Source organism: Macaca mulatta, chromosome 6 (assembly GCF_049350105.2).
Source record: "Macaca mulatta isolate MMU2019108-1 chromosome 6, T2T-MMU8v2.0, whole genome shotgun sequence".
In the NCBI taxonomy this organism is placed as follows: domain Eukaryota; kingdom Metazoa; phylum Chordata; class Mammalia; order Primates; family Cercopithecidae; genus Macaca; species Macaca mulatta.
In genome coordinates, this window is record NC_133411.1 from 142892995 (window position 1) to 142918819 (window position 25825).

Consider the following 25825-nt stretch of genomic DNA (forward strand, 5'->3'; position numbering starts at 1 on the left):
CCTGACCGCAAGCAATCCACCCACCTCAGCCTCCCAAAGTGTTAGGATTACAGACATAAGCCACTGCATCCAACCCTTTTTTTTTTTTTTTTTTTTTTGAGATGGAGTTTCACTCTTCTTGCCCAGGCTGCAATGCAATGGCGCCATCTAGGCTCACGGCAACCTCTGCCTCCCAGGTTCAAGCAATTCTCCTGCCTCAGCCTCCCAAGTAGCTGGGCTTACAGGCATGCGCCCACCATGCCCAGCTAATTTTTATGTTTAGTAGAGACAGGGTTTCTCCACTTTGGTCAGGCTGGTTTCAAACTTCCGACCTCAGGTGATTTGCCTGCCTCAGCCTTCCAAAGTGTTGAAATTACAGGCGTGAGCCACCACACCCAGGCCACAATTTTTAAAAACTGAAATTCAGTACATGCCCTTGATCCCATCATCAGTATACAAAACAGTCTTCCCCAGGTTTAGAAGACCCACCAATATGAGTGGAAAAAAACAAGGGTGTATTTAAAAGGGAGTAATTCCTTCTAGGCACTTTGAAAAGCACCCAGGAATTGAGGCAGACCGCCATACAATCTTGCCAACTGATGGGTTAAGAACTAACAAGCCGGCCGGGCGCGGTGGCTCAAGCCTGTAATCCCAGCACTTTGGGAGGCCGAGGCGGGCGGATCACAAGGTCAGGAGATCGAGACCATCCTGGCTAACACGGTGAAACCCCGTCTCTACTAAAAACACAAAAAACTAGCCGGGCGAGGTGGCGGGCGCCTGTAGTCCCAGCTACTCGGGAGGCTGAGGCAGGAGAATGGCATAAACCCAGGAGGCGGAGCTTGCAGTGAGCTGAGATCGCGCCACTGCACTCCAGCCTGGGGGACAGAGCAAGACTCCGTCTCAAAAAAAAAAAAAAGAACTAACAAGCCTAATACATCTGTGGCCAGAAGGCCTGGAGAAAGTGCAGCCTCAGGAGCCACCTTGCAGTTACATCCACAGGGTCTCAGTGTCCCTAAGCAGGAAGATGGGATAAGGACTTCCACACCTCAAGAAATGAGGCTGGCAACAGTGACCAGTTAGGCCCTGCTTCCAAATGTCACCCACTCCCATTTGGCCATGGCCACTTACATCACCAGCAGCCTAACTCACATGAAATGGCTATTACTGAACCAGAAATCCTGCAGCCTCCATGGCTGAAGCCAGGAGAGCACTAACAAAATGCAGAATCTTATTACGAAACACTGCTAAACACTGCTCTGAATCCTCTATTAGAAAGTGAGCTCCTTGTGGGTAACAATCATGGCCTGGGCATCCTTAGATCTCCAGATGAGCACAGGGCCAAGCACAGGTGGCACTTAGAAAACATTTGTTGGGTAAACACCAATCCTGAATTAGGAAGCGCTCATTATAGCACAGTCTGTTAATGCATAGATGTGGGTACGACCCCAGGACCAAATTAAAACTAGAGGACTTAAATCGCCAGGTCTTGGAGGCCATATTTTAGGTGTTATCAGCCCCCAAAACATTTTGTCACAAAGGGCTTCCACCACCTGCAACATAAGAGGACATCCTTGTGGAGAAAACAGATGAGAATCTTACCCAGTGTTAGGTGAGAAGGATGAATCGAAGGTCAGCTTCAGTCCATGTGCAAGCTGAACAGAAAAGAAATTTGCCAGTAGGTTTAGTCACAAGGCAGGCCGGCAGATGTGAATTAGCAAATCCGTGTCTTTTCACAGCAGCCATTACCTGATCTTCCACAGTAATCTCGGTGCCTAGTGTATTGTCGGTGTTCCATTTCTCTGTAAACGTCAGGCCGTACTCAGTCCATCTGTACTTGGTTTCCAGACTGCCCGTCACTTTGGTGGTCTCAGTGTTGGCTGAGCCTGAGCTTGTAAATTCCTTCAAAGGAGAGAGAGAGTCACAACCTGTACCACAGCATTCACCTGGCTTCACTCCACTCCTAAACACTACACTTGCCTTTCTGCAAGAGGCAAGACCCTGAATGTGACGGGGCCAAGGCTAACTCTACAATTCAAATAGATATTTAAAGTACAGATGGGAGTAAAGGAGCCTGCTATGTAAAGAAATCTTATGGGGAATTCGTTGTCAGCAGACAGCTTCCTTCCTCCCTGTAACTCTTCAGTCTGGACAGGAAAGCATCTCCCCTCCATCCTGGCTCCAGCCCGGTACAGAAAAAAAGCACTGAGCTAAAGCTGACACAGCAGTAACTCAAACCCAAAACTTCTTCCTTCCAACAATTACTGCACACACAATTTAAAAGGGACTACTAAGATTACTTTAAAAACACTTATGTGGTTGAACACAGGTGAACGTGAAAATAAGAAGCACAAGGAAAACTGAAACTGAGACCTGCCCCATTCTGCTCTGAGTATTACCCGCTGCTGAATTGGGGGCCTATTGGCATGGTTCCCCTGGACCACCCATCATGTAGAAAATGGACTGAATGTGAAAACCACAAACTGCCAGAATTTTTTTTAAAAAGTACCTTCTTTTGGTTTTGCCGGCCATGTCATGACAGTTATTTGTTGATCTACAACAAATTCCCATGTTCCATACAATGGTCACTATTTGGGTAATGGGTACACTAGAAACCCAAACCTCACCGTTACACAATACATCCATGTAACAAACCTGTACATGTATAGCCTGAATCTAAAATCTTTTTTCAAAATAAAAATAAGCCAGGTGTGGTGGCTCATGCCTATAATTCCAGCACTTTGGGAGGCCAAGGCAGGCAGATCATCTGAAGTCGGGAGTTCAAGACCAGACTGACCAACATGGAGAAACCCCGTCTCTACTGAAAATACAAAATTAGCCGGGCATGGTGGCATGCGCCTATAATCCCAGCTACTCGGTAGGCTGAGGCAGGAGAATCGCTTGAACCCTGGAGGTGGAGGTTGCGGTGGGCTGAGATCATGTCATTGCACTCCAGCCTGGGTGACAACAGCGAAACTCCATCTCAAAAATAAATAAATAAAATAAAATAAAATAAAAATAAATAAATACTCATGTTCCACGTGGGTTGGACAACTTACCAATCCATTCTCAGATTTTGTTTTCAAATCAAGCTTTATTAAGCCAAATCCTAAAGAAAGAAGAAGACAACTGTTAATAGGTTAAATAACTATCTAGAGAACAGCACCTCTGCCTCCCTCACGGTTGCTTCGAAACGCTTTTTTAGAAGAAGTACACTACTGCCACACGGGCTGAGGGCACCCAGTCTCTGCTGCTGCTCGTGGGGGGAGTTCAGCTGCCATGGAACAGCAGCAGACAGAATGCGCACAGGCCCACCTGGGTCCCACCTGCACTCCCAGCAGGGTTTGAGAAGAAGTTGCCTGACAGCTGGCAGAGACACAGTCATCAGGCCTCGTGGGCATGTGCCTAAGCACAGGCTAAATATAGAAGCCGCGCTCCACTGCAGCAGCTTCCACAGGGTTGCTCCACACTTGGAAGAGAAAACAGGAATACCCACTTGACAGCATCAATGCAGGAGCCCGTCCAACTGGGGGCACAACCAAAACTGCTTCATTTGCCACACAAATGAAAGCTGCTTTTTTCCTTCACGTGAAAGTCAGAACAGCTGACCTACCCAGGTCTCCTAAACAGTTATCGGTAAAGTCTCAAACATGCCAACTCAGTCTGGGGGCTGAAAGGCACCCGCTCTCTGCAACACTCACCATAGCCCTTGGTGAAGACATCCCTGGCAGATTTGCCAAGATCAGCATACGTGGGTGGCACAGCCATCTTCTGCTATGATAAAAGAATCACCAGAATAAATGCATTGGTAATTAGGGAAATTAGCTTTCCATCAATAACAATTATTAGATGTAATTAGCAACCAATAAAAATCACCTAGCACTAAAACTTCCAGGTAGCTTATCCTCCCACATGGGCCAAGAAGCCCTTGCTGTCTTGTACTTCATTTTGTGGCCAGAGCTTGAGACACTCAGTGAGTCTTTGTTGACAGAGGATCAACAATTTAGACCTCTCCTCCTCAGCATCCCCAGGACTGAGCCCAGGCCCAGAACAGAGTAGGAGTCAGGAAATATTTGCTTAATGAATAAACTGTCAAAGACACATTCCCATGAGCCAATGACTTTACTGAATTTTAGGACTGTTGCCAATAAAACATATCCTCTTACAAAATGCCAGCTACTAGGACATTAAATGCGCCGAATAGAAATAAGAGCTTTTCATGGGAACATCATTTTCCATGTGGCTCTGATTTCATTCATTCAACAAATATTTATAGAGTACCTACTACATGCCAGGATGGGCCCAACTTTTCACAAAACTTTTGGACTTTATGGGAACCCACTTCGTATTTCTCATAGGAAATACAGTAAAACCTAACCAATTTGGCAGCTGTTCACGTGGAAAAAACCCAAATACATCCTACAAATAAATTAATTTAAACAAACATTTTTTTAAGCTCCAGTGTAACTTTATTTTCAAAAATAACCATCAAAGGACTACTTGGGATTACTGCATATCACTAAGTCAATCAACAAACATTTATTAAGCACCTCAGTGCTCAAGGAAGGAGAGTAACTCAAATAGTCTTTGCCCTGAGGAGCACACTGCAGTCCTGGAAGGCTTTGCTTTGGCATGCTGTATATGCTGTGTACACAGGATTAATATCCTCATCTGGGACTGTACACTGTGTGCTCTGCCCAGGAGCAGAGGGGGTCAAGCATGAGAAAGCCTCATCTCCTGCACCTTCTCCATTCCCAGAATCATTAGTCTCAACCAGAAGGACCATTCGTTTTAAAATACAGTATACCTAAATTATCAAAATGCATCTGCATATACACCATCTGAAGTTACATGTATATATACTCACACAAGTAAACACATGTATGACTTGCTCCTGGTGAGTGGGAGGGAGCCCACTAAAAAGTGGTTCAAGTGATCCTAAGGGAACAATATAACAAATGGAAGTTGCATTCTTGGCCAAAGCTTTAACTTCAAAGGCATTGCAGGAGGCCACAGACTCACTGAGTATGTTGCAAAAGAAACAGTATAAACTTCTACAATTTTAAATTGTGAAGTTGTGGTCCAGGTCCTACTTTACTTTTTCCAGATGCTTTGTTAATTTTATCCCAGCTCACTTTTGTGTCAGAGCAGAGACAGAAGAGCAGCAAGCTGTTTACTCTGTCCTATTTTTGTCGCTGCTATGTTATTTCTTGCACATGATCAGGCTGGAACCATGGACAGGTCAGCCCACATTAGGATCAGGATAGAGCGATGAGGAGGAAGAACCATTTTACACTGCCCGCCACTGGCTCTTTCAAGTCTGGGGGCTCCCCTCTCCCCACCTGTTCCTCCCTCCCAAACTAACCCTGTAGGTACATCCCCCTGGGATAGACAAGGAAACCATCCACCAGATCCTCAAGAAATATCCTTTGCCTGACCCCTTCCTAGGAGAACAACTCTGGATTGAAAGCTGAGGCAATGTAACCCCAGGCAGACACAGAACATAACAGCAAATGGCCCAGAACATTCTCCACCTGACAGGGTTAACAAACCATCAGTGAACCAAGCACCCCCCTTCAGTGCTATCTCTCCCAGCTGGGCTACAAACTCAGCTCGGGGTGGGGCTAGGGAGACAGGAGGAGAAGCAGTCCCGTGGTAATATCTGTGGGTCAGCTAAGACCTCCCTGGACCTTAGGAGCCAGAGCCTTCCTCACGACTCTCCCCTGACCCCACAGAAGAGATGCCTCCCAGACACAGTAGCCTTCACATCTGGACTGGTCCCCGCTCAGGATAAAGGCAGAACACTCATCCACTTAATGTTCCCCAAATGCCCTCTCTCATCACTAATCCCCAAAACCCAACAAGCACAGCCACCTGTCAAAAAGCACCCCACCCACAGCAAACATCAGCCTAAAGTACCAGGCCACTAAGGAGATTACCACCCAAGGACAAGGGACTCAGACAGCAGAGCTCAGAAGAGCAGACCGGACCCCTCCTGGGGCCTCTGGGAGCTCCAACACGGCCAAGCTCTTTTGGGGCTGTGGGGTCCCACAACCACCACGTAGTTGGTACCAGCAGCACACAAGTGAACTTGCTGGTTCACTAAAACATATCCTTATCCAACACCTCACTGTAAACATGCTGGATGCTGGCTTTCTCTTCTGTGTGTCATGCTCTCTTCCCCATCTCCTTGAACACAGACAATGAAGCATAATCTCCCCCATTCTGGACCCCTAGGTAAGCATTCTCCCCAGCACAGCACCTGGCAGGGAAGACGCACAGAAACCGCTGGCTAAATGGAGTCAAGTCTACTCCTGAGCCTGAAGTGACACCACCGAGGACAGCAAAAGGATGATTTGCCCCTTCACTAAAGGCCCCCAACTGCCAGGTAGTGGTAGCTTCCCCTCCTGCTTTTTGTGCACTTCAGCCCATCCCCCGCTGCACTGATCTGACGGAACTAAGGAAGGCCCGAGACAGTTCGGCCGCTCCCTAAGAAGTTCAGCTTTCTTACAGCTACAAACAGCACCCCCAAAATGCCCATTTTTACACAGCTCTTGAACCCATTTCAGAGATAATCTGCATTCGTTTTCTAAGGCGAGGACTGGAGGAAAGAAAAGTCGGCAACCTGCTTTCACTTAACACCCTGCCAGGGCGCTGACTTGAAGGCTGAACCCTGGCCCCCACCCCTCCCAGTCACTCCTTCCACCCAGATCTGCTCTAAATCGGAGTCTGTACAGTTGGCTACTGACACACAGCTGTCTCTGCAGCATCCAACCCCCAGGGGCCATCACAAGCCAAGCCTCTGGAGGCTGCGTATGAAGCAGGGCAGTCTGACATCAGCAAAGCAGCTAGCCCTGCAGAGACAGAAGTCAGAGGGCATCCTGGGGGAGACAAAACCACAGGCCTCTCTGCCTGACTGATGGCTTCAGGGCAGAGCCTGGGGGCTTCGTTCCCACTGGTTGGTAGGAAAGAGAGGGATGGACAGGGCCAGGCTGAGCAGACCCGCCTGCAGTCACTGAAGACTTTGAGAAGGACCAGCAAGTCACGCCAGGATACAGGAGTCCCTGGTTCCCCTCCACAGCCTGCCAGTCTACCTACCCAACCTTTCCTTGGCTGACCTTGAACAAATTATGCAAGCCCCATTCCAGCTGAGGAATGAAAATCTGGCCCATACTGGAAGCTCAGAGGGGAAGGATAGTGTATCTATCACCCAGCGCAGTCTGCATAATACTTATGTAACCTCTGTCTTGGGGGTACACATCCTTCCTGGCTCATCAGCTGCATGGCAATGACAGCTGCTCTGCTCACCGTGCCCCCACCCCACCCTACCTCATACACCTACCCCCAAATCACACCTTTGTACTCAAAGCACCCCAGAGCCTGTCATGCATAAATTTATCCAAAATATGGAAAAAGCTATGTATATAAAGATGCTAAGGCCTGGCTGGCACATAAATAGGCATTCAATATAAATGTGTTTGATGAGTGAATGAGCAATGAGCATCAAAGTATTATTGAGTAGTAGGGGAAAAAGTAGAAACTTGGAATCTGACAATAGGAACTTATTATAATGTAACCAGGAAGAGCGAGCTCCCTCTGCAGGGCCACTGTTGCAGCACCACCAAGAGTGGGGGAGTTGGGGAGACCCTCGACTAGCAATGACCCCCACTCTCTGCCTGCTCCCACCTCGGCCTAAGGAGAGCTGAACTCAGGTTGAGGGGACCAAGTGCCTTCCGAAGCACTGGTTAACTCTGACCTCAATACCATGCCTGGATTTTATTCTAAGGGCCACCAAGAGCCACTGTTGAGTGACTGCCACATCTGTGTTTCAGAAGCTTACTTAACCAGCAGACTGGCAAAAACGTAAATAATATCCAGTGTCAGTGAGGGTGTGGAAAACGGTCGCTCTCGTTCATGCCAGGTGGGAGTACTACAGGTACACTCTTTTTGGAAAGCAATTAACCCAGCATTAACCCTAGTGGCAATCCCACTCCTAGGAAGCTGCTCCACTGTAGCAACCAAGGCACTCGAAGACGTGTACATCAGGATGCTCACTGTAGCAGTATGTATAACACAAAACCCAGAAGCAAACTAAAAGTCCATCAAAGGGAAAATGAATGAAAAAGAAATTAAGGTACTATACTTGCAAACTAAGGCGTACCACATGGTAATCAAAAAGTATAAGGTGGGTGGCTCATGCCTGTAATCCCGGCACTTTGGGAGGCTGAGGTGGGTGGATCACTTGAGGCCAGGAGTTCGAGATCAGCCTGGCCAACATGGCAAAACCCCATCTGTACTAAAAATACAAAAAAAAAAAATCAGCCAGGCGTGATGGTGCACACCTGTAATGCCAGCTACTTAAGAGGCTGAGGCACGAGCTTAAACCAGGAGGCAGAGGTTGCAGTGAGCCAAGATCATGCCACTGCACTCCAGCCTGGATGACAGAGCAAGACTGTCTCACCAAAAAAAAAAAAAAAAGAATAAAGTGCATGTATGCGGTGGCACTGAAAGATAGCTATGATACAGTTAAATGGAAAAAGTCAGAAAATTTGTAATTCCATGTAATTGGAGGAAAACCTTTTACACATCTTTCTATGTTCATGAATGGATGGGAAAGCACGTGGAAGGATACAAGCCAATCTGCAAATTGGCGCTGGCTTAGATATGCTTCTGGAGAAGGAGGTTTAGGAATGGATTTCAAATCAAATTTTCATTTTTTTGTTCTGCTTCAATATTTAAACTATTTGTGTATACTGATAATTTGTTTAAGGATAAAGAATTTTAATACAAAACTTAGCCAGATGTGGTGGTAAGCGCCTGTAATCCCAGCTATTTGGGAGGCTGAGGCATGAGAATCATTTGAACCCGGACACAAAGGTTGCAGTGAGCCAAGATCATGCTACTGCACTCCAGCCTGGGTGACAGAGCTAGACTCCCTCTCAAAAAAAAAAAAAAAGGCATTTTAAAAGCCAACCACTGTGCCTGAAATTGAGCTGTGTTGTGTCCCAAGTCATGTTCCAAGGCTGCTACAGTAGCCATGCCAGAAGGCTACCTAGAATGTCCATACAGATTGCAAGAACAGATTTAAACTACACTGAGATGGAAGAGCTATCAGGCAAGATCCGTCGGGGCACATTTCACTCCCAGGTGACCACTAGTGGCTTGGCCACTTTGCCAGAAATTATGAGCAGGGCGGAGCTCCCTAACTTCAGTGTGCACAAGAATCACCGGAGGCACTTGTTCAACAAGAGCCTGCCAGAGGAGGTGGAACTCCTCCTGCCCTACCTCTTAGCCTGTGCCTAACAGGCAGGGCTGCCCCTAGGTGCCACTGAGAAGCAGCAGCTCAGGGTGGTCCCTGCACTAAGCACCCACCAGGCCCCCATCTGGTAGAAATATGCTCTTTTCTCTGCAGAGGCTCCCTCAAGAGGATTCAGGCATGTGCCGGGCATGGTGGCTCACGCCTCTAATCCCACACTCTGGGAGGCCGAAGCAGGAGGATCGCCTGAATGCAGGAGTTCGAGACCAGCCTGGGCAATATAGTCAGACTCTGTCTCTTTTAAATAAAAAATAATAAGAAATAAATAGTAATAATAGAAGGATTCAGGCAGGCGAGCTTTGCATCCCAGGAGAGCCAACAACTACTGCAATGGTTGACACAGGGAGCAGGGTGCCCATGGGTCTCCAAGACTCAGCTAAGAACAGCTGGGAGGAAAGGCCTTAGGCCTAAGGAAGTTGTTACAAGGAATAAGTGAAACAGGCAGAACAGCGGAAGTATCTGGCATGGAGTTAAGTGTTCAACAAATGGCAGTGGTAACCATAATCCACTACACTGGATACTCTGTCTGCCCCTCCAGATCCATTCTCCTCCCTTTCACCCTGCTCTGTGCCCCCAGAACTGATCATTATGGACTGCTATCCATGGGTTTAGGATTGGGCTTAGCCTATCAATGTGAGGTACTTGCAGAAGATGAGAGTTTGGGGAAGAATGAAGTCGGAGTAGTCACCCCGAGTCTCCCTCCCTGCTGGGCCTCAGATGGGTAACGACTACCTTCCTCTACCCAAGGCCACAGCTCCTGCCAAGAAGCTCCCTCTCTTGTAGGCCTCAGAGTGTTAACAGACCAGAACTGACACCCTGTCCACAGCTTTGCAAATGATGTCTTCATTAAACTCTTTTGGATTACCAAGTGTAAGTGTGTACCAGATCCCTGCAAGGACCCTAACCAACAGAGCAATCACAATCATCATCACCATCATTGCCATCATCTTATGATTCTGCTGAGGAAGAGAATACTATGGAAAAGTCTCTGGCCCCGCTGTTTCATCAACACCATTCTAGGTGGTTTGTCAGGGCAGAACTAGGCCAGCCTATAGGAGGGGTATCAGACCAGCCAGGGATCACAGCAACAGCACCTCTTCCTAGCCCTGAGGACCAGGAAAAGCAACTTCCCCAGCAGAAGGCAACCCTAGCTCTAAAAGCCAACGTGGGGGCGAACACAGTCAGCAGCTCGCTCACACACACGCACACACACATACACTCCAGCACTTTCTCTTTCTTGCCAGGAAGAAACAGCCCAGGGGAACAGTTCCTGGTTCGAGCTCCAGGATGCTGGCAAAGGCCGATGGCCCTGTGCTCTGGTAGCAAGTCTGTGTACCCAGTGCAGCTGTTCTCCCCTCCATCCTTCCACAACAGTCGCCCGGTGGGCAGTAGAGCTTTCCAGGGGTAGCTTCTATTTTCAAACACCCTGGCAGCTGGGCCACCACCAGCACAGCTGAGTTCCATGCTGAGCTCCTAGACTCAGGAGAAGGTTGCTGACTCAGGGCAGCCTGCCCACACACCTATCAAGGGGAGATGGCCTGGGTTGGCAGCCAGTACACTATGGTCTGGATTCCAGGCACACTTGGGGCTCCTGCCTGACCTCAGGCACCTCAAGTTCCCTGGAGCCTCACTGCTTGGCCTGACCAGGTGGGCTTGAGACAGACAGTGGTTGGCCAGGTAGCCTCGGGAATCAAATAGATCTGAGTTCTAACCCACCCCACCACTTTCTAGATATGTGAGCTTGGGCAAGTCACAACTTCTCCACTCCTTCTTCTTCAGCTCTAATATGGAGAAAGACAGCCTGAATTGGCGACACTGCGAGGACTGAATCAGCTCGTTAATATACACTTGGTACAGTGGCTGGTGCATGGTAAGCAGGGAACACACACAGTATTTTATCACACGTTTTCATTTTGTATATTTATTATAATAATGGCTACTGAGCATGTTCAAAAGGTCACCCTGAACCACAAGGTCCAGAGTCCTTCATGTCCATAATGAGGCATTGTTTAGCTGACCAGGTCCTGGAAGAACGCCTCCCACCAGATCCCAGGGAAAACTGACCCTTATTTTTTTTTTTTTTTTTTTTTTGAGACGGAGTCTCGCTCTGTCGCCCAGGCTGGAGTGCAGTGGCGCGATCTCAGCTCACTGCAAGCTCCGCCTCCCGGGTTCACGCCATTCTCCTGCCTCAGCCTCCCGAGTAGCTGGGACTACAGGCGCCCACAACCGCGCCCGGCTAATTTTTTGTATTTTTAGTAGAGACGGGGTTTCACCGTGGTCTCGATCTCCTGACCTTGTGATCCGCCCGCCTCGGCCTCCCAAAGTGCTGGGATTACAGGCGTGAGCCACCGCGCCCGGCCTAAAACTGACCCTTATAATAGACACTCAGCACCACTGTCCTTACAAGAAATAGAGGTGACTCCATTGTCCACTGCCAGTTGGCCCACACTCAGTCATGCACAAGGTCACTCTGATTGGTGTGGAAGAATAATGTCTCCCATCTGAACACCAATTTTGACTTTCCAAAAAGCATTCACATCTATTAGCACCTTGCAAGGGTCCCTTGGAGGGCAACTGCAATGTGAGAGCACCACCATTCAGATCAGGCCTTCAATCCCAACTCCACTCCTGGCAGGCTGTGTTACCTCAGAGTGGTTACCTCACCTCTCTGTGCTCATTTGCTGCCCTGTGAAATGGAAACACACTACCTCTCTCCCTGGGTATAGGGTGGTGAATTCAACATCACAGAACATTCGTTGAGCCCCTAGAAAGGTGCTGAGCAAGCCCTCAATCAGCAATCACTGTGATGATGACAATCATACTTTTATAGCAGAGAAACTGGGCCAGGCGCAGTGGCTCACACCTGCAATCCCAGTACTTTAGGAGGCCGAGGCAGATGGATCACAAGGTCAGGAGTTCAAGACCAACCTGGCCAAGATGGTGAAACCCCGTCTCCACTAAAAAATACAAAAAAATTAGCCGGGCATGGTGGCGGGCACCTGTAATCCCAGCTGAGTAGCGTGAGGCAGAGAATTGCTTGAACTCGAGAGATGGAGACTGCAGGGAGCCGAGATCATGCCACTGCACTCCAGCCTGGGCGACAGAGTGAGTCTCCATCTCAAAAAAAAAAAAAAAGAGACAGAGAAAGAGAAACTGAGGCACAAGAAAGTGACTTGACCTGTATGAGACAGACCCTGTGGCTCATTAGACCTGTGGTGTGGGCCCAAACTACTCTCCAGTGCTCTTTGCAGCACAGTTCTGAGTAAATAACTTAAAGTCCCACTCATCCCAAATCCCCTGAGTACGCGGTAAAATGGAGAAATGTGCCCAGACCCAGCTGAGAAGCCCACTGGTCACCTTTTCTCAGTGGCTACCACAGGAGTCCATGGAAAACCCAAAGCCGCAGACTACAGAATCTTGGAGCACTGGGAGGTGCTGCCTCCAGGCTTGGGCTGGTCCTCAGCCATACATGCGCCTCTCTGTCACTACCACTGAAGACACTGCACCATGGGAAATTCCATCAGGGCGAAGTGGACTTCAGTGCTTCAGGAGCATCTTCCTGGTAAGGGTGGAGGGTGGAGGCCCTTCACCACCCCAACATGTTCACTGTCCACACTCGCCTAGTGTTCAGCAAGGCCAGGGGCCCACAGGCACTTCATCCCTGTATGGTCTCCCACTTTCTATGCTACAAATAACCCCTGCCTACAGCCCCACTCTAGAATAGCAGAAATAAAACTAAATCATCAACAATGAGTAGTCCCCACTACCCAGAGGCAGGCACCCTACTCTGGACAACCCCAGCATAAGCTGTCCATCCACCCACCACGAGGGAAGGGGTAACAGACCCAACACCTTCTGTAGAATCCCAATCACCCACGTCACCCGCCCTGCAAGCCCAGAAACACCAGTTCAACAAGTTTCCCTCGGGACTTGGAAAACCAGAGAATGAAGACAATGTGTTTAAAGCACTTATTTCAAGAGACTATACAGTCTGTTACAGTTCTTTAAATATCTGTGACTCTCTTCTAGGTGAGGCTGTTTTCCACAAGTGAGATGTGTGTGTCCCTCAAAACGATGTCCAGGACCGGGCATGGTGGCTCACACCTGTAATCCCAGCACTTTGGGAGGCTGAGGTGGGTGGATTGCTTGAGGCCAGGAGTTTGAGATCAGCCTGGCCAACATGGTGAAACCCCACTCTACTAAAAATACAAAAATTAGACAGGCGTGGTAGTGTGTGCCTGGGATCCCAGATACTCTGGGAGGCTGTGGTGGGAGGATTGATTGAGCCCAGGAGATAGAAGCTGCCATGAGCCAATATGGTGCCACTGCACTCTGGCAACAGAGCAAGACCCTGTCTCAAAAAAAAGAAAAAGAAAAAACGTTTAGGATCAAAGGACTATGGTCTGGGCCTGCAGCCCTTCACATGCCCATTCAAAAATTCCACAAATACCTAATAAGCACCCACTATGTACCATGTACTGAAATAGTAAAACTCTGTCAATAAAGGTGGGTGGATTCTGATACAAGAGTGCATTTACCCCCACAGACCCTTCTCAAGCACCTACTGTGTGCCAAACAGCATCACGCCAGGCACTGAAGACAAAGTAGCACAGGGCCTCAGTGCCTCAGTCTGACCCTTAAGAGCTGAGTCGGTCCAGAGCTGGGGTGGGCAGAATGCAGGCAGGCCCTCGGTAGTCTGCCCTGGTCTTCCCCTGCCTCAGTGGAGAAGTTTAGGCAACAGAGGAGCCCTTTCCCTTATCTCCCCAGGAGAGGAGAGGCTAGTCAAGGGGACAGGGACCCCGGACCGATCAGGCCTCTAAAACAGGGTCTGCTCCTGCAATCAAGGTCTCCACATGCAAACTTACTGCTCGAGCTTGACAATGTCCATCTGTAAACTTACAACACTTTTCATAAATTAACGTGAAAGTTACTCAATACCTGGTATACAAATGCTTGTCAATAATAGTGCAAAAATGCTTAAAAACAGGAGCTACATTTATTGAACCCTTTCCACAACGCCACGTGTAGCAAAATGGTCTGCAGGGGATGGGCTGGATTCACCCAAAAAGCCCCAAGGGTGTCAGGGTTTCTACTTAGCCCTTCTCCATACCGGCACTGTTCTAAAGGTTTCATGTTAATTAATTCATTTTATTCTTCCCCAAAACTCAACGAAGGAGAGGTATAATTGCTCCCATCCTACAGATGAGAAAACGAAGGTCTGCGATCTTCCCAGCTGTGTGACCTTGTACAAATGACTAGGACTGCCGGCCTCTGATCCAACGTCAGGCTCCCAAATGCACCTCCGCGTTTGGCAAATGAATGAACGACCGAACCAGGAATCACTCCTAAGGCCAAGAAGGCCACATCCTTCCCCGTGGGGCCTCCTTTTCCTAGGCCAAACCTCCAGCCCAGGCCCGAGCTCCGGCCTCTACGGCCTAAGTCGACTCTCGGCCGGCGGGTTCCGCCCTAGAAGGCTCTGGCACAGGCGGGCGGTGCCGGGCGCCAGCTTCTGCGGGCGTGGGCCGGCCACGACGCGTGGGCCTGGGGACGCGGGGCCACGGTCGTCACGTGAGCTCATCCCCGCGGCGGCAGCGTGGCCGGCACCAGCCTGCTGGCCTGGTCCAGCGAGCGTGGGCGGCGAACGGGTCCCCGCCGGATCCACGCTGGTGGGATCCAGGGCCAGAGGGCGCCGCCGGGGAAGGTCACCTAGACGCGCGGCCCGCCGGGCCTCCACGCGGCCGCCCTTGCCCTTCCGCCCGCAAGCTCGGGACGCCTCTCGCCGCCAGCCGCAAGCGTCTCCGGACCCCCGGCCTCGCGGTCCCCAGCCCGGACCCGTTCGGCGCCCGCCTGCGCGGCCTTCTCTGCCCGCCAGCTAACCAGCCAGGCCCGCGCCAGCCGCTCGGGCTCCCTCCCCGGGGCCGGACTCCCGAGGCCCCTCGCCCGCTCCTCCCTCAGCGCCTCCCTCTCAGTTCCCCAGGGGCCCGGCCCCCGCCGTCCAGGGCGCAAGGGAGCCAGGGTCCTTTTCCGCTGCGCCTACCTCAGAGGCGGTGGCGGCGGGCTCGGAGGCGGCTACGGCGGGGGCTGCGGCGCGGACGCAGGGAGCGGAGCCGAGCAAGCGGCGGGGCCAAGGGCGGGGCGGCGCGGACGGCGGCGGCGCGGACCCGCCTCCCCTCTCGCGCGCCGGGTCCGGCGCGCTCCGCCCCCAGGCCCCGCCCGGGAAAGCGTCCGGGCCGGGCCGGGGTCCTCGTCCAGCTCGCGAGTCGCGTTCTTACCCTTCCGGGCCCCGCGGCCCCGGCAGCAGACACGGTAGCCTGCGGGCGCGTTGCGGACGCGCGGGAGGACCTGCGTGAGCCCGGGCACGGGGAGGCGCGGTATTGACGTGTGCACCGTGTGTGCGTGCGCAGGGACACGCGGGTTCTTGCTGGAAACCTCGGCCCCAGTGGCAGCGCTCGGGAAGGGGGAGGAGGCCTTCTGATTCTCTGAGCGGTGGCCCCGAGGTCCCTGCGCTAATGGAAGACGCGCGGGGCTTCTGGGCCTCCTGGTCGGCCTCCGCGCTGCTAGATCCCCCGGGAGTTGATGTGGCCGGCGCTGGACTCGAGCCTTGCCTGGGTGGACGAAGTGACCCCCGGCCCCCCATCAAAGCCCGGGTGGGCCCCATCCCCCGAGGTCAGTCTCAGGCCCAGCGCGGACACTGGGCGCTGGGAGCGGCGCAGATACTGAGTAGCAGCGGCGACTGTTGCTCCAGAGCTCCGCGCTCCGGATACAATGTGTCTGGCGCCTCCGACCCGCCCGCATGGCGTCTAGACAATCGCGGAGAAAACCCCTGTGTGCCGATTTTGCACCGCAGATTAGCGATTTTCTCCTGTAGCAAAGCTACTAACAGCCAATTTCCATGCATTCGAGAGGCAAAATAATAAAATAAAACGTGAATTGGGTTTTGCGAGGCTCCTGCTGGGTCTCTCGGCGCGAGGAAATCACGCCGGTTCTGGCCGGCCGGCCGGCTGAGGGCACCGCGGGGAACACGCGACCAGCCGGGGCCTGTGCTCCTGTGGGACCCAGTTAGTATGTGTTGAGTGAACGGTCACCTTCTCCTTGCTAGGCCTAAGCGAGTGGTCTCGTTCACCACTGAGTGTTCCCTGTGTTCCGCGCGAGGCCCACTTGAAGCGGGTTTCGAGAATTAATTCGTAGATGGACGAAGCTTCTGCACACCCTTCGCCTTTGATCAACAAACGTCCTCGAATGCTTCAGGCGTCTAGGGCCCTGTGGAGGAGGTGCCGGGTTACAGAATCAGGACACTCCTCACAGCCAGCAGCGACACTAGCTAAAGCAGTAGGCAACTGGGGCTGCGGAGGAGGCAATCAGGACTGGCTGCTGGAAAGAGACGGCAGATTAAATGTGAACGTGGCGACTTGAGTTAGAAAAGTTGTTTCAGTGGGATAGGGTGCTGAGGAACATGGCAGCTGATACAGAGTGGAAGTGGGGTGCAGACAGGGTGCCTAGGCCCTGTGTAGGAGCTGGGGGAGGGGTGACTGGGAATGTAAAGAAGAGCCTCCTTCAAGATCCTAGGGAGTGTAGGACGGATTCTATGACCCTCCCAGGCCCACGAGTTGCCTGGGGCTTCTGGGCTTCCCAGCCTGGTGGTCCCCACTCCACACACAGAGACTGGTGGGCAGGGGGAGGACAAGAACTCAGGGAGGCCGGGTCTCCAGGAACCTCACTGGGCTAGGAACAGATGCCAGTGCAGCCCAGTTTTGAGGCTGGGAGCAAATTTCGAAGGGCTTCCTCCCCTCCAGAGCCACCTCTCAACTCCGCTTTCAAGAACCAATCTGGGCCCGGCGCAGTGGCTCATGCCTGTAATCCTAGCACTTTGGGAGGCCGAAGCGGGCAGATTACTTGAGGCCAGGAGTTCGAGACCAGCCTGGGCAACATGGCAAAACCCTGTCTCTACTAAAAATACGAAAATTAGCCGGGCGCGGTGGCGCGCGCCTGCAGTCCCAGCTACTCAGGAGGCTGAGGCATGAGAATCGCTTGAACTTGGAAGGAGGAGGTTGCAGTGAGCTGAGATTGAGCCACTGCACTCCAGCCCGGGTGACAGAGTGAGACTGTCTCAAAAAACAAACAAACAAAAAACAACCTGGGGAGAGTTCTCCATGGCCTCTGCTACACTGGGCCCCTTTACCAGCTCCCCTAGGTGCTAGTTTCGGATTAACCGTGCACTTACTGGCTGCGTGACCCGGTGCAAGAAGGCTGGCCTCTCAGAGCCTCAGCTTCAGAGTATTGGTGTAAGTTTAAAATGGAACACATAAAGAGTAGGCACTTGGCCTGGTGCGGTGGCTCACTCCTGTAATCCCAGTACTTTTGGAGGCCAAGGCGGGCAAATCACCTGAGGTCGGCAGTTCGAGACCAGCCTGACCAACATGGAGAAACCCCGTCTCTACTAAAAATACAAAAATTGACCGGGCGTGGTAGCACATGCCTGTAATCCCAGCTACTCGTGTAGCTGAGGCAGGAGAATTGCTTGAATCCGAGAGGCAGAGGTTGCGGTGAACCGAGATCTTGCCATCGCACTCCAGCCTGGGCAACAAGAGTGATACTCTGCCTCAAAAAAAAAAAAAAGAGTAGGCACTCAGTAACTGGGCCAGGCTTGGAGGCACACGTGGGTAATCTCAACTGTTTGGGAGGCCAAGGAGGTAGGATGGCTTGAGGCCAGAAGTTCGAGGCTGCAGTGAGCTAGCATTCCACCACTGCACTCCAGCCTGGACCACAGAGCGAGTTCCTGTCTCAAGAAACAGTACTAGGCCGGGCGCGGTGGCTCAAGCCTGTAATCCCAGCACTTTGGGAGGCCGAGACGGGCGGATCACGAGTTCAGGAGATCGAGACCATCCTGGCTAACACGGTGAAACCCCGTCTCTACTAAAATACAAAAAAAATTAGCCGGGCGAGGTGGCGGGCGCCTGTACTCCCAGCTACTCGGGAGGCTGAGGCAGGAGAATGGCGTGAACCCGGGAGGCGGGGCTTGCAGTGAGCTGAGATCCGGCCACTGCACTCCAGCCTGGGCAACAGAGCTAGACTCCGTCTCAAAAAAAAAAAAAAAAAAAAAAAGAAACAGTACTAGTAATTTTTTTTAAAGAGAAAATCAGCTGAGATCTGCAGGTCCCATAACCACTAGAATCCATTGACCCACCACAACTCTGAGGAAGAGGGGAACCCCCTAAGCCCCATCTCCACTCCATCTGCCACAGCTGATTGGGCCGGGGTTGGGCCCCTGACCCAAGTCAGGTCAATCAGATCCTCTCTTGCAATTCTGAACTGAGAAACCCAGAGATGAGTACACCAGAGGGGAAAATGCGGGAGCTTTCAAGGCCATTGGGTAGATCTGGGTCTGGCATCCCTGTCCACGTTGGGAAACTAACGAGGGCATTTCACAGAGCAGAGAATGGAGCAGCCACTGCAGAGGGTGGCTGTGGGCCCTTGTTCCTTGAGTGCTCCCCTGTTCTTGTCATGTGTGGGTTTCCCTATGCCACTTCAATAACCCCACTTGAGCTTGACCCAGCTAGAGCAAGTCCCTGGTGAAGACAGTCAAATCTTGGTGGGTGGAGAAGGAGGTTTGTGAGGATAGGACAATCCCAACGTCAGTTTTTCTGTTTCCCTCTCCTTTCCGTCAGCAAACTTTCATGGAGCTGACTCCATCTCTGACTCCAAAGCCTTCCTGGGAGTGGCCTCATGGCCCAGCCTGACCAATTAGAGCCCTGTATACCTCTCCTGCCCCTGCCTCCCCGTCCCCACCCCATCCCCGCCCCACAGGGATGGACCAATGAGACCAGATGAGAATTCCTGGGGCTACGGAAATGAAGACTTTCCCTGAAAATGAAGTCAGCCCATAAGAGAAAGGCAGAGATGAGATCCTGAATCTAGCCATGCCTGAGCCTACAACCTATACTTACCAGCTGCCTGAACCAACGGATTCCTGTTTTGCCTAGTCCAGTTTGAATTGTTTCTTCCAGATGCTAACTCAGTTCCTCTCCTCCCTTCAAGCAGAACAATGTAAAGCATCCAGGGAAAAATGAGGTTTTTCTTTTATTGTTAATATTAGAATGGGTTACCAATGTAAGACTCTTTCATTTTAGGGAGTTTTTGGTTTTTTTCTTGTCTCTAACTTACAGCCTTAGGGCTTCTACTGTAGATATTTATCAAAGTGGAAAGCAGCCAATTACCCTTTCAAGAACATAGGTTGAAACACTCCCAACTCTTCTGTTTTCAGAGCCAGATGTCGCTGGATTTCTATGTGGTTTGTTAGCATTGTCTATGCCAAGTACCAGAGCTTGAAGATGAAGTTCATGAAGGCAGAAATAGTAGTAACTTATGTATATTATTTTTTAAAGAGAAAATATTCTGCTTGTAATCAGCATCAATTAATTGGATGATAAAGTTGCACTGTCATAAAACCTAGCCTTCCGATCATTTTCCAGCGAACTTCTCAGACTAGAGTTTGAGTAGGAAGAATCAAGATGGCATATTTGTGGTCAAGGATATCTGGCCGCACTCCCCACATTGTGCCCTGACACTCAGCATCCAGGGAAGGACCCAGCCAGGCCTCCAGGTTCTGAGTGACAGCAGTAATCACTTGGGGAAACGAACAGAAACCATCCCAAGATAAACACAATCAATAATGTTCTCCTGCATATCCCAAAACATGAGGTGTCCTAAATCTAGTCTAAAACAATTCCAAGAAGTTCCAACATCATAGCTATGATTTTTAAGAATTATATAATTAAGAATTATATATATATAAATATATATATATAAAATTCTTTAAAATCTCCAAATATGCTTTAATGAGGACATAATACCTTGATTATAAAAAGAGCAGCCGGGCACGGTGGCTCATGCCTGTAATCCCAGCACTTTCGGAGGCCGAGGTGGGCGGATCACAAGGTCAGGCGATCAAGACAATCCTGGCTAACACAGTGAAACCCCGTCTCCACTAAAAAATACAGAAAAAAGGCTGGGCACAGTGGCTCACGCCTGTAATCCCAGCACTTTGGGAGGCCGAGACGGGCGGATCACGAGGTCAGGAGATCGAGACCGTCCTGGCTAACCCGGTGAAACCCCGTCTCTACTAAAAAAAAATACAAAAAAAAAAAAACCAGCCGTGCGAGGTGGCAGGCGCCTGTAGTCACAGCTACTCGGGAGGCTGAGGCAGGAGAATGGCGTGAACTCGGGAGGCGGAGCTTGCAGTGAGCCGGGATCCCGCCATTGCACTCCAGCCTGGGCGACAGAGCGAGACTCCGTCTCAAAAAAAAAAAAAAAGAAAGAAAAAAAAGAACGAACTTTTTTCAGCTTTAAGAAAGTCATATGAGGTTCATCAGGACATGTGTAAAGTGATACAATCCTTCTGAAAAGCAATTAGGCTATATGCGATAAGAATCATAAACCTATTCCACCCCCCTTGACCTGCTGCTAGGAACCCACGCTAAGACGATCATTGTAAGTATGGGGAATGCCCGCTGCAGGAAAATGGACAGCAGCCCAGGACAGAACACAACCTGGTTTCCAGCTTGGGCATATTGAATCACTCACAACCTTGAGGAAATATGGTTACAAAAACTTCCTGTGGGGACCGGGCACGATGGCTCACGCCTGTAATCCCAGCACTTTGAGATGCTGAGGCAGGCAGATCACCTGAGGTCAGGAGTTCAAGACCAGCCTGGTCAACATGATGAAACCCTGTCTCTACAAAAATAAAAAAAATTAGCCAGGCGTAGTGGCAGGCGCCTGTAATCCCAGCTACTCGGGAGGCCTGAGGCAGGAGAATCGCTTGAACCTGAGAGGCGGAGGTGGCAGTGAGTCGAGATCACGCCATTGCACTCCAGCCTGGGGGACAAGAGTGAGACTTTGTCTCAAAAAAAAAAAAAAAAACACTTTGAGGGGAAATATTTCTGTTACAGTGTTAATGGAAGGTAATCTATGTTCAGTATTACTGCAACCCCAACATTAAAAACTGTGGAGGCAAACTGTGGTAAGTACAATAATGGCCCCCCAAGGATATCCACATCCTACTCACTGGAACCTGTGAATGTAAAAAACAAACAAACAAAACAAAACAAAAACCACTTTATTGAGATAGCATTGACATATAAAAAGCTGTACATATTTAATATATATATGTCAATGAGTTTGGAGCTAAGTATATTTCCATGAAACCATCACCACCATAAAGCATATAAACATACCCAACACCTACCAAAGTTTCCTCCCCCATCCCCATTCCCATTCCCTTTTTTTTTTTGTAGGAGCACTTAAGATCTATCCTGTTGGCAAATCTAAGTATACAGTACAGTATTGTTAGCTGTAGGCACAGTGATATACAGTAGATAATGATTAGTGATGACGAACATTTTTTAATATGTTTGTTGGCCACTTGTATGTCTTCTTTTAAGAAGCACCTGTTCATGTCCTCTGCCCACATTTTTTTCTTCGTTTTTAGTAGAGATGTGATTTTGCCATGTGGCACAGGCTGGTCTCGAACTTCTGAGCTCAGGCAACCCGCCTGTCTCAGCCTCCTGAAGTGCTAGGATTACATGTGTGAAACACTGTGCCCGGCCCCCTCTGCCCTCTTTTTAATGAGGTTATTTGGTTTTTTGCTTGTTGAACTGTTTAAGTTCCTTATAGATTCTGGATATTAGACCTTTGGTCAGATGCATAGATCTCCAGAATTTATTTATCTGATATAACTAAACCTTATACCCTTTGATCATCACCTCTCCATTTTCCCTTCCCTCCAGCCCTGAAAATTACCATTGTACTCTCTGCTTCTATGAGAGTGATTATTTTAGATTGTACATTTAAGTGAGATCATACAGATGTTATGGATCTTGACATGGGGGGATTGTCCTAGATCATCCAAGTGGGCCCAATGTAATCACAAGAATGTCATCACAAGTTCTTTTTTTTTTTTTTTTTTTTTTAAGATAGAGTGTCACTCTGTCACCCTGGCTGGAGTGCAGTGGCGCGATACCAGCTCACTGCAACCTCCGCCTCCCGGGTTCAAGCGATACTCGTGCCTTAGCCTCCCAAGTAGCTGGGATTACAGGTGTCTGCCACCAGGCCCAGCTACTTTTTGTTTTTTCAGTAGAGACGAGGTTTCACCATGTTAGCCAGGCTGGTCTCAAACTCCTGACCTCAGATGATCCACCCACCTCAGCCTCCCAAAGTGCTGGGATTACAGGCATGAGCGACCATGCCCAACCTACAGTTCTTATAAGAGGAAGACAAGAGGATCAGAGTGAGAGAAGGTGATTTAATGACAGAAACAGAGTGGGGCAGTGGGGGAGAGAGATGGAGAGAGAAAGAAAGAGAGAAAGAAAAGAAAAAAGAAAGAGAGAAAGAAAGAAAGAAAGAAAGAAAGAAAGAAAGAAAGAAAGAAAGAAAGAAAGAAAGAAAGAAAGAAAGAAAAGAAAGAAAGAAAGAAAGAAAGAAAGAAAGAAAGAAAGAAAGAAAGAAAGAAAGAAAGAAAGAAAGAAAGAAAAGAAAGAGGGAAAGAAAGAAAGAAAAGAAAGAGGGAAAGAAAGAAAGAAAGAGAGAGAGAGGGAGGGAAGGAAGGAAGGGAGGGAGGGAGGGAGGCAGGGAGGGAGGGAGATAGATTGGAGATGCTATATCGCTAGTTCTGAAGATGTAAGAAGGGGCCATGAGCCAAGGAATGCAGGCAACCAATAGAAGCTAAAAAAGACAAGGAAATGGATTCTTCTCCCAAGGCCTCCAGGAGGAGGTAGCCCTGATGCTCCCTTAATTTTAGCCCAGAGAGACTGATTTCAGAATTCTGACCTCTAGAACTGTAAAATGATAAATCTGAGTTGTTTAAACCACCAAGTCTTTGGTAGTTTGTTACAACAGCAATAGGAAACTAATATACAACCTCTAAAAGACAATTCTAGAAATGATTTATTAGAATGGGGCTATAGTTTGAATGTTTATCTCCCAAAATTGATATGTTGAAATCCTAAGTCCCAAGATGATGGTATTAGGAGGCAGAGCTTTTGAAATGTGATTATCATCAGGGCAGAGGCCTGAGAGCTTGTTCACCCTTTCCACCATGTAAAGACACAGTTAGAAAGCATTATCTATGTGACACAAGCAAATGGAAAAACACTCCATGCTCATGGATTGGAAGAATCGATATCATTAAAATGTCCATGCTGCCAAAAGCAATCTGCAGATTTAATCCTGTTCCTATCAAACTAACAACATCATTTTTCACAGAATTAGAAAAAAACTATTATAAAATTTATATTAAACAAAAAAAGAGCCAGAATAACCAAAGGATCCTAAGCAAAAATAACAAAATTGGAGGCATCACATTACCTGACTTCCAACTATGCTAAAAGGCTACAATAACCCAAACAGCATAGTAGTGGTACAAAAACAGACACATAGACCAACGGAACAGAATAGAGAACACAGGAATAAAGCCACACTCCTACAACCAACTAATCTTCAACAAATTGGACAAAAATAAGCAATGGGGAAAGGACTCCCCTTTAATAAATGGTGCTGGAATAACTGGCTATCCATATGCAGAAGAATGAAACTGGACGCCTGCCTATCACCATATATAAAAATTAACACAAGACAGATTGAAGACTTAAATGAAGACTTCAAACTATTAAAATCCTAGAAGAAAACCTAGGAAATACCCTCCTGGGCATCAACCATGGCAAAGAATTTATAAATGACTAAGTCCTCCAAAGCAGTTACAACAAAAACAAAAATCAGCCTGGGCAACATGGCAAAAACCCATCTGTACAAAGAATACAAAAATTAGCCTGGCATGGTGGCACACACCTATAGTCTCAGCTACTCAGGAAACTGAGGTGGGAGGATCGCTTGAGTCTAGGAGGTTGAGGCTGCAGTGAACTATGATTGTACCATTGCACTCTAGCCTTGGTGACAGAGAGAGACCATGTCTCAAAAAAAAAAAAAAAATTGACAAGTGGGACCTAATTAAATTTAAGAGCTTCTGCACAGCAAAAGAAACTATCAACAGAGTAAACAGACAACCTCCAGAATGGGAGACAATATTTACAAACTATGCATCTGACAAAGCTCTAATATCCAGAATCTATAAGGAACGTAAACAATTCAACAAGCAAAAAGCAAAGAATCCCATTAAAAAGTGGGCAGAGGGCTGGGCACAGTGGCTAACACCTGTAATCCCAGCACTTTGGGAGGCCGAGGCAGGCAGATCACCTGAGGTCAGGAGTTTGAGACCAACCTGGCCAACATGGTAAAACCCCCAATCTCTACTAAAAATACAAAAATTAGCTGGGTGTGGTGGCGCGTGCCTGTAATCCCAGGAAGCTGAGGCAGGAGAGTCACTTGAATCCGGGGGGTGGAGGTTGCAGTGAGTCGAGATTGTGCCACCACACTATAGCCAGGATGACAGAGTGAGACTTCCTCTCAAAAAAAAAAAAAAAAAAAGACATACAAGTGGTCAATAAATATGAAAAAATGTTCATCATCACTAATCATCCAATAAATGCAAATCAAAACCACAATGAGTACCACCTCACACCAGTCAGAATGGGTATTATTAAAAAGTTAAATGGCCGGGCGCCATGGCTCACACCTGTAATCCCAGCACTTTGGGTTGCCGCGGCAGGCGGATCTCAAGGTCAGGAGATAGAGACCACCCTGGGTAACATGGTGAAACCCGTCTCTACTAAAAATACAAAAAATTAGCCGGGTGTGGTGGCAGGCGCCTGTAGTCCCAGCTACTCAGGAGGCTGAGGCAGGAGAATGGTGTGAACCCGGGAGGCGGAGCTTGCAGTGAGACAAGATCGCGCCGCTGCACTCCAGCCTGGGCGACAGAGCACTCCAGCCTGGGCGACAGAGCCAGAATCTGTCTCAAAAATAAAAATTAAAATTAAAAAATAAATAAACAAAAATAAAAAATAAAATAAAATAAAAGTTAAAAAATAGATGTTGGAGAGGCTGCAGAGAAAAGGGGATGCTTATACACTGCTAGTGGGAATGTAAATTAGTTCAGCCAGTGTGGAGAGCAGTTTGGATATTTCTCAAAGAACTACAAATAGAACTACCATTCCACCCAAAGGAAAATAAATCATGGCCGGGCGTGGTGGCTCACACCTATAATCCCAATACTTTGGGAGGCCGAGGCGGGTAGATTATGAGGTCAGGAGTTCAAGACCAGCCTAGCTAACATAGTGAAACCCCATCTCTACTAAAAATACAAAAATTAGCTGGGCGTGGTGGTGCATGCCTGTAGTCTCAGCTACTCGGCAGGCTGAGGCAGGAGAATCTCTTGAACCCGGGAGGTGGAGGTTGCAGCGAGCCGAGATCGTGTCACTGCACTGCAGCTTGGGCAACAGAGTGAGACTTCATCTCAAAAAAAGAAAATAAATCATTCTACCAAAAAGACATATGCACATGTACGTTTGTCACAGCATGATTCACAATAGCAGGAGACATGGAGTCAACCCAGGTGCCCATCAGTGGCGGATGGAATAAAGAAAA

General features: G+C 49.1%; 1 protein-coding gene across 4 annotated transcripts in view; it reads right to left on the reverse strand.

The window, feature by feature from the left end:
* The window catches only part of VDAC1 (voltage dependent anion channel 1), a 34685-nt gene extending 19049 nt beyond the window's left edge, over nucleotides 1–15636 (reverse strand). The window contains exons 1-5 of one of the 4 annotated variants that reach the window (XM_015140750.3): nucleotides 15565–15636; nucleotides 3678–3747; nucleotides 3036–3085; nucleotides 1726–1878; nucleotides 1579–1631 (exon numbers count right to left, since the gene is read on the reverse strand). In XM_015140750.3, the coding sequence (XP_014996236.1) occupies nucleotides 1579–1631; nucleotides 1726–1878; nucleotides 3036–3085; nucleotides 3678–3744 (323 nt within the window). In that variant the 5' untranslated portion in view covers nucleotides 3745–3747; nucleotides 15565–15636. 4 annotated transcript variants of the gene reach the window in all.
* Nucleotides 15637–25825: the final 10189 nt, after the last annotated feature.